Here is a 9,795-nt window from a genome sequence, read left to right as displayed (position 1 = left end):
TTCAGCCCGCAGTAAATTGGAAAAGCATTAGATATAAACTGGCCTATACGGACTCTGCTGTACGTTTCACTGAGACACATTTTAATTAATGGAACTAGTTTCTTGGGAATACCAAATTCAATAAGAATATCATATAAAACTCTTCTCTTAACCGAGTCATATGCCTTTTTGAAATCTATGAATAACTGATGCACTGTACCCTTATACTCCCATTTTTCTGCAATATCTGTCGAATACAAAATATCTGGTCAATAGTTGATCTATTACGCCTAAAACCACATTGATGATCCCCAATAATTTCATCTACAATTGGAGTTAATCTTCTCAAAAGAATATTGGACAGAATTTTGTACGTCAACAGAAGTAACTCAGGTATAACTCCCTGTAAAGTTGATTTGAATAATTTCGAGGGAAAAATTGTTCCGGGGCCGGGCATCGAACCCTGGACCTTTGGGTAAACGTACCAACGCTCTGAATAATTGAAGATATTGGCAGTGCGCATGTGTATTCAGGCAAGCGGTTTGCTCAACGGGACAGCGGGCCACATCAAGCAATCTGAGAATTCCGCTTGTTTAAATAGAACACAAGCGACAATATTTCCAAGCATGCCAGACGTCGGGGTTGGTCGGCCTGTAAGAAATAGCGGGTGTCAAGCAGATTTATTTCCTATTCTGTACTTTAAACGGAGGCCACGAGTTGGAAGCACTCGACGGAAATGTAAACATGCCACCGAGTACCACGCGCGGAGCCGGTGTTTGGATTCCTGGGCGGCGTGACGTACGCACTGGAGGAAGGTAACACTCCGCTATCTGAATTGCAAGAGTCAGAGTGGTCGCTGGACGCAGAGCCCTCTGAGCATCCACCCACGCCCTCCCACGCGCGTGCCCGAGATTCGAGCCTGTACAGCCTCCGGGAGTCAGTCAGAATCGGTGAGGTGCGCGGGCAAGACCATGGAGGTGTAGGATGTCCGCGCGAGGACGCCGCGACGCCACGCAGCGCAGGGGTGAGTCCACTACACTGCGAGTTGCGATTCGGGTTCATGTTAAAAACCGCGAATTACGTACAGTACAGATTCAGCTGTGAATTTGTTTACTAGTAAAAACTATGAATTTTCCAGCTACAAATGCGTATTATTTATAAATTCAGATGTTAACTCTGTTTCCTAGCAACGAAGAATTATTACAATGCAGATTCAGATGTAAATTATGTCTTATAGCTACAGCTGCGAAATACAATATAGATTTAGGTGTTAATTCCGTTTACTGGCAAAAAGTGTGAAGTAGTCCTACAATACAGAATCAGGTGTGAATTATGTTTTCCAAAAACTGCGAATTACAATACAGATTCAGGTGTGAATTATGTTTTCCAAAACTGCGAATTACAATACAGATTCAGGTGTGAATTATGTTTTCCAAAACTGCGAATTACAATACAGATTCAGGTGTGAATTATGTTTTCCAAAACTGCGAATTACAATACAGATTCAGGTGTGAATTATGTTTTCCAAAACTGCGAATTACAATACAGACTCAGGTGTGAATTATGTTCTTCAAAAACTGCGAATTACAATACAGATTCAGGTGTAAATTATGTTCTCCAAAACTGCGAATTTCAATACAGATTCAGGTGTGAATTATGTTTTCCAAAACTGCGAATTACAATACAGATTCAGGTGTGAATTATGTTTTCCAAAACTGCGAATTACAATACAGATTCAGGTGTGAATTATGTTTTCCAAAACTGCGAATTACAATACAGATTCAGGTGTGAATTATGTTTTCCAAAACTGCGAATTACAATACAGACTCAGGTGTGAATTATGTTCTTCAAAAACTGCGAATTACAATACAGATTCAGGTGTAAATTATGTTCTCCAAAACTGCGAATTTCAATACAGATTCAGGTGTGAATTATGTTTTCCAAAACTGCGAATTACAATACAGATTCAGGTGTGAATTATGTTTTCCAAAACTGCGAATTACAATACAGATTCAGGTGTGAATTATGTTTTCCAAAACTGCGAATTACAATACAGATTCAGGTGTGAATTATGTTTTCCAAAACTGCGAATTACAATACAGACTCAGGTGTGAATTATGTTCTTCAAAAACTGCGAATTACAATACAGATTCAGGTGTAAATTATGTTCTCCAAAACTGCGAATTTCAATACAGATTCAGGTGTGAATTATGTTTTCAAAAACTGCGAATTACAATACAGATTCAGGTGTGAATTATGTTTTCCAAAACTGCGAATTACAATACAGATTCAGGTGTGAATTATGTTTTCCAAAACTGCGAATTACAATACAGATTCAGGTGTGAATTATGTTTTCCAAAACTGCGAATTACAATACAGACTCAGGTGTGAATTATGTTCTTCAAAAACTGCGAATTACAATACAGATTCAGGTGTAAATTATGTTCTCCAAAACTGCGAATTTCAATACAGATTCAGGTGTGAATTATGTTTTCCAAAACTGCGAATTACAATACAGATTCAGGTGTGAATTATGTTTTCCAAAACTGCGAATTACAATACAGATTGAGGTGTGAATTATGTTCTCCAAAAACTGCCAATTACAATACAGATTCAAGTGTAAATTATGTTTTCAAAAACTGCGAATTGCAATACAGATTCAGGTGTGAATTATGTTTTCCAAAACTGCGAATTACAATACAGATTCAGGTGTGAATTATGTTCTCCAAAACTGCGAATTACAATACAGATTCAGGTGTGAATTATGTTCTCCAAAAACTGCGAATTACAATACAGATTCAGGTGTGAATTATGTTCTCCAAAACTGCGAATTACAATACAGATTCAGGTGTGAATTATGTTTTATAACTAAAACTCTGAAATACAATATAGATTTAGGTGTTAATTCCGTTTACTGGCAAAACGTGTGAAGTAATCCTACAGTACAGATTCAGGTGTCAATTATGTTTACCAAAAACTGCGAATTACAACACAGATTCAGGTGTGAATTATGTTTTCCAAAACTGCGAATTACAATACAGATTCAGGTGTGAATTATGTTTTCCAAAACTGCGAATTACAATACAGATTCAGGTGTGAATTATGTTCTCCAAAAACTGCGAATTACAATACAGTTTCAGGTGTAAATTATGTTTTCAAAAACTGCGAATTGCAATACAGATTCAGGTGTGAATTATGTTTTCCAAAACTGCGAATTACAATACAGATTCAGGTGTGAATTATGTTTTCCAAAACTGCGAATTACAATACAGATTCAGGTGTGAATTATGTTTTCCAAAACTGCGAATTACAATACAGATTGAGGTGTGAATTATATTCTCCAAAAACTGCCAATTACAATACAGATTCAAGTGTAAATTATGTTTTCAAAAACTGCGAATTGCAATACAGATTCAGGTGTGAATTATGTTTTCCAAAACTGCGAATTACAATACAGATTCAGGTGTGAATTATGTTCTCCAAAACTGCGAATTACAATACAGATTCAGGTGTGAATTATGTTCTCCAAAAACTGCGAATTACAATACAGATTCAGGTGTGAATTATGTTCTCCAAAACTGCGAATTACAATACAGATTCAGGTGTGAATTATGTTTTATAACTAAAACTCTGAAATACAATATAGATTTAGGTGTTAATTCCGTTTACTGGCAAAACGTGTGAAGTAGTCCTACAGTACAGATTCAGGTGTCAATTATGTTTACCAAAAACTGCGAATTACAATACAGATTCAGGTGTGAATTATGTTTTCCAAAACTGCGAATTACAATACAGATTCAGGTGTGAATTATGTTTTCCAAAACTGCGAATTACAATACAGATTCAGGTGTGAATTATGTTCTCCAAAAACTGCGAATTACAATACAGATTCAGGTGTAAATTATGTTTTCAAAAACTGCGAATTGCAATACAGATTCAGTTGTGAATTATGTTTTCCAAAACTGCGAATTACAATACAGATTCAGGTGTGAATTATGTTCTCCAAAACTGCGAATTACAATACAGATTCAGGTGTGAATTATGTTCTCCAAAACTGCGAATTACAATACAGATTCAGGTGTGAATTATGTTCTCCAAAAACTGCGAATTACAATACAGATTCAGGTGTGAATTATGTTCTCCAAAACTGCGAATTAGAATACAGATTCAGGTGTGAATTATGTTTTCCAAAACTGCGAATTACAATACAGATTCAGGTGTAAATTATGTTTTCCAAAACTGTGAATTACAATACAGATTCAGGTGTAAATTATGTTTTCCAAAACTGCGAATTACAATACAGATTCAGGTGTAAATTATGTTTTCAAAAACTGCGAATTACAACACAGATTCAGGTGTAAATTATGTTTTCAAAAACTGCGAATTACAATACAGATTCAGGTGTGAATTATGTTCTCCAAAACTGCGAATTAGAATACAGATTCAGGTGTGAATTATGTTTTCCAAAACTGCGAATTACAATACAGATTCAGGTGTGAATTATGTTCTCCAAAAACTGCGAATTACAATACAGATTCAGATGTAAATGATGTTTTCCAAAACAGAGAATTACAATACAGATTCAGGTGTAAATTATGTTTTCCAAAACTGCGAATTACAATACAGATTCAGGTGTGAATTATGTTCTGTAAAAACTGCAAATTACAAGACAGATTCAGGTGTAAATTATGTTTTCCAAAACTGCGAATTACAATACAGATTCAGGTGTGAATTATGTTCTGTAAAAACTGCAAATTACAAGACAGATTCAGGTGTAAATTATGTTCTCCAAAACTGCGAATTACAATACAGATTCAGGTGTGAATTATGTTCTCCAAAAACTGCGAATTACAATACAGATTCAGGTGTGAATTATGTTTTCCAGCTAAAACTGCGAATCATAATACAGATTCAGGTGTGAATTGTTTTTTAGCTGCAACTCCGAAATACAATAGAGACTGAAGTGTGAACCCTATTTACTAGGAACAACTGCAAATTACAACGCTGAATCAAGTGTGAATTATTCTTTCCAGCTATAACCGCGAATTTCGATACATATTAAATTGTGAATTGTTTTCTAGCAACAACTGCGATTTACAATGCAGCTCTGAATTATGTTTTCGAGATACAACTGCGAAATTCGGTATAGATTCAGTTAGCCTATAAGTTATGTTACCTGGCGACAATTGCGAATTACAATACAGATGTGAATTATGTGCTTCACATACAACTGCGAATTTCGATACAGTTTCAGATTAAATTATGTTTTCCAGCAACAATAATGGGAATTGCAATGTAGACTTAGGTGTCAATTGTGTTTAGTGTCAACAACTGCGGATTACAATGCGATCCTGGTGTGAAACATGATTCATATAAACAATTTTGAATTAAAATCAGCGGCGTCTCTAGTAGACGTGTACAGATCGTTGCTATGCTTCGTAACCTGGTCGGTCCGTCTGTTAACCTGAAGAATTTGGCTACCGATAGCATCATCTTTTTTACACCTTATATGAAAGTGGAGAACTTCAACTTGTGTACCACAACTGTCATCAATGAGATGATAATTGTCAAGAGAGTGTGACATGACGATGTGGAGAAACATTTCAATATGAACTTTCATTTATTTATTTTAATCGTTTATTTTTTTTACTTTGTTATTTAAAGACATTATATCAACTTCTCGGTTACTTAGCGTCGATGGAATTGGTGATGGCGAGATGAGGCCGAGGATTCGCCATAGATTACCTGACATTTGCCTTATGGCTGGAGGAAACCTCGGAAAAACCCAAGTAGGTAAACAGCCCAAGCGGGAATCGAACCCACACCCGAGCGTAACTCCGGATCAGAAAAGAAACGCGCTACCGCCTGAGCTACGCCGGTAACAATCGCTTACTTTACAACAACGCTGCAAGGTTATCTGGCATTTCGAGATGAGACTGATTATCTAACAACTGCCTTACAGTTGGAGAAAACCCGTCCATGTGGTCAGCCCTAACGGACTGGAGTGTAGCCTTTCATCAGCAGATCAGCTTTCTACCCCAGAAATACACCCTGGCCGATTTTCCGAAAGAGGACAAAATCTTTAAATCTACAAATTTCTTCACGTAGTAGACCTCTTGGATGGTTGTGAAACTTGGACTCTCACTTTGAGAGAGGAACAGAGATTAAGGGTGTTTGAGAATAAGGTGCTTAGGAAAATATTTGGGGCGAAGAGGGATGAAGTTACAGGAGAATGGAGAAAGTTACACAACACAGAACTGCACGCATTGTATTCTTCACCTGACATAATTAGGAACATTAGATCCAGACATTTGAGATGGGCAGGGCATGTAGCACGTATGGGCGAATCCAGAAATGCATATAGAGTGTTAGTTGGGAGGCCGGAGGGAAAAAGACCTTTGGGGAGGCCGAGACGTAGATGGGAAGATAATATTGAAATGGATTTGAGGGAGGTGGGATATGATGATAGAGAATGGATTAATCTTGCTCAGGATAGGGACCAATTGCGGGCTTATGTGAGGGCGGCAATGAACCTCCGGGTTCCTTAAAAGCCAGTAAGTAAGTACGTAAGTAGACCTCTTGCAAGAGTAATCATGCAATAAAGACAGTGGAGAACTTCAAGCGACCAGTGATTATATTTAAAATTATTTTTTTTAAAGAAAGGATATAGAGATGGTGATGGAAGTCCTCTTTGGTCGGCTCAGTCAAACTTAGGCCTACTGTTTTCTATTCACGTTAATCGCATTCATTTTCGCGGAAAAGGATATGTTGAAGATAATTGCCCAAAGCCAGAATACGGCTGTAGCCGCTAGTATCAAGATCAGTCCTGATCTGCCGCGTCAGCCGTCAAGATTTTGATTCATTGATTTTCCAATGAATCCGCTCACAAGCCTATACACACAACCGCCACCGTGCGTGAGCTTCAAGCTGCAGTACCACAACCACTATCGCCACCACCAGTCATCGTTGTCATCATTATATTGCAGTCGTCATCATCATTATTTCTTCTTCATCACCATCAGTATTTTCTACTTAATCACCATCAGCATTTTCTTATTCATTACCGTCAGCATTTTCATCATCATCATCATCATCATCATCATCATCATCAGCATTTTCTATTTAATGATCATCAGCATTTTCTTCTTCATCACCGTGAGCATTTTCTTCTTCATCACCGACATAATTTTCTTCTTCATCACCATCAGCATTTTCTTCTTCATCACCGACAGAATTTTCTTCTTCATCACCATCAGCATTTTCTTCTTCATCACCGACAGAATTTTCTTCTTCATCACCATCAGCATTTTCTTCTTCATCACCGACAAAATTTTCTTCTTCATCACCATCAGCATTTTCTTCTTCATCACCGACAGAATTTTCTTCTTCTTCACCATCAGCATTTTCTACTTAATTATCATCAGCATTTTCTTCTTCATCACCGTCAGCATTTTCTTCTTCATCACCATCAGCATTTTCTACTTAATCACCATCAGCACTTTCTACTTGATCACCATTAGCATTTTCTTCTTAATCACCATCAGCATTTTCTTCTTCGTCACCGTCAGCATTGTTTTCTTCATCACCATCAGCATTTTCTTCTTAATCACCATCAGCATTTTCTTCTTAATCACCATCAGCATTTTCTTCATCACCATCAGCATTGTTTTCTTCATCAGCATTTTCTACTTAATCACCATCAGCATTTTCCTCTTCATTACCAATTTCTTCCTCATGATTATCAGTTTCTTCATTTATCATAATTTTCTTTTTCACCAACATCTTTTCTCCATCACCACCGTCACTTTCTTCATCGCCATCATTTTCTTTATCATTATTATCGTAATTTTCATCACCATCACTTTCTTCATCACCGTCACTTTTTTATCACTCACTTTCTTAATCATTTCCGACATCATTTTCTTTATTACCGTCATCATAATTTTTTCTTCATCACAATCATTTTCTTCATCACGGTTTTCTTCTTCATCACGATTTTCTTCTTCATTATCATTTTCTTCTTTATTATCGATATATTTTTGTTCATCATTTTCATCATTACAAATATTTACTTCTTCATCACCGTCGTCGTTTTCTTCTTTATCGTCATAATTTTTTTATCACAATAATTTATTTCCTTCATAAACGTAATTTACTTCTTCATGAACAAAATATACATCATCATCAACATAATTCTATTTTTCTTCATGATTTCTTTCTTCAACATCGTTTTTATTTTTTTCATAATTTCAGTCATGCTCATTTTACTCTCCAACTCACAACTGCCACTTGTTACAGTTGTTCCGTAGCCAAGTTTCCTCGAAGCCCGTAACATCTGGATTTCATCGCCGTCCCACACAGACAGGCATGGAGAGGCAAGGGTCGGGAAACGAGCCGGGACAGATAGCACGCTGAGTTAAACCGCCCGCCATCCGTCCAATGATAAGTTCTAGTGAGCTAGCAGAAGACTGGGGTTAAATGCATGTCGGAAAGATTTGTAAACATGTTGAATAAGAAACAAACTATTTCGTGGGCTAGGCAAGGCTAGAAAATTTTGTCTACAGGTTTCTTATACAGGGATAGTAAGTTCTTTTGTGTGTCGTGATCTGTCACATGGAGCTCCCGAAGGAGTGGTATTGAAGTTGTGAGTTCTGAGGACATTCAGTGGATCTGGGTTACTTAATCCTTCATCTTAATGGTCGAGAATCGATAGAACGGAGAAAAATTCTCTCCCGCACCGGGACTCGAACCCGGGTTTCCAGCTTTACGTGCTGGCGCTTTATCCACTAAGCCATACTTTATATCTCCAACAGAAGATAAGGATCTTAATGCATAACTGGCAGAGCTCAATCTAGCAGTAATACATTCTGTGTGTGTTTTCCAGGTCAAGTGATTATTCAACTCCAAACCAAGAAACTTTGTGCTTACAGAATCTTTGACATCAGTTCCATTTTATGTAATATTGTAGGAAAACTGAGCACTACTATTGCACTAAATTTGACTACACTGATTTTATCAACATTAAGTGATAGTTTATTTGCATGGAACCATTCATTCATATTCATATTCATTCATTAATATTCATTCATTCATATTCATATTCATTCATATTCATATTCATTCATTCATTCATTCATTCATATTCATTCATTCATATTCATATTCATATTCATATTCATTCATATTCATATTCATTCATTCATATTCATATTCATTCATTCATTCATATTCATTAATTCATATTCATATTCATTCATTCATATTCATATTCATTCATATTCATATTCATTCATTCATATTCATATTCATTCATATTCATTCATTCATATTCATATTCATTCATTCATATTCATATTCATTCATATTCATTCATTCATTCATATTCATATTCATATTCATATTCATTCATTCATATTCATATTCATTCATTCATTCATATTCATATTCATGTTCATTCATTCATTCATATTCATATTCATATTCATTCATTCATATTCATATTCATTCATTCATATTCATATTCATTCATTCATTCATTCATATTCATTCATTCATTCATATTCATTCATTCATATTCATTCATTCATTCATATTCATTCATTCATTCATATTCATTCATTCATATTCATTCATTCATTCATATTCATTCATTCATTCATATTCATTCATTCATTCATATTCATTCATTCATTCATATTCATTCATTCATATTCATTCATTCATTCATATTCATTCATTCATATTCATTCATTCACTCATTCATATTCATTCATTCACTCATTCATATTCATTCATTCACTCATTCATATTCATTCA

The 9,795-nt window shown here is 35.8% G+C and overlaps 1 protein-coding gene across 1 annotated transcript in view; it reads left to right on the top strand.

Annotated features, from left to right (window-relative positions):
* Window positions 1-863: 863 nt before the first annotated feature.
* LOC138713085 (sodium-dependent proline transporter-like) overlaps window positions 864-9,795 on the top strand; it is a 141,757-nt gene continuing 132,825 nt past the window's right edge. The window contains exon 1 of the mRNA XM_069844834.1: window positions 864-1,003. Coding sequence (XP_069700935.1) covers window positions 964-1,003 — 40 coding nt within the window. The 5' untranslated portion in view covers window positions 864-963. The remainder of the gene's footprint in view (window positions 1,004-9,795) is intronic.

The sequence above is a fragment of the Periplaneta americana genome, chromosome 14 (assembly GCF_040183065.1).
Source record: "Periplaneta americana isolate PAMFEO1 chromosome 14, P.americana_PAMFEO1_priV1, whole genome shotgun sequence".
NCBI classification, from domain to species: Eukaryota; Metazoa; Arthropoda; class Insecta; order Blattodea; family Blattidae; genus Periplaneta; species Periplaneta americana.
Note: the sequence above shows the minus strand (reverse complement) of the source record. Positions and strands in the feature narration are given on the sequence as shown.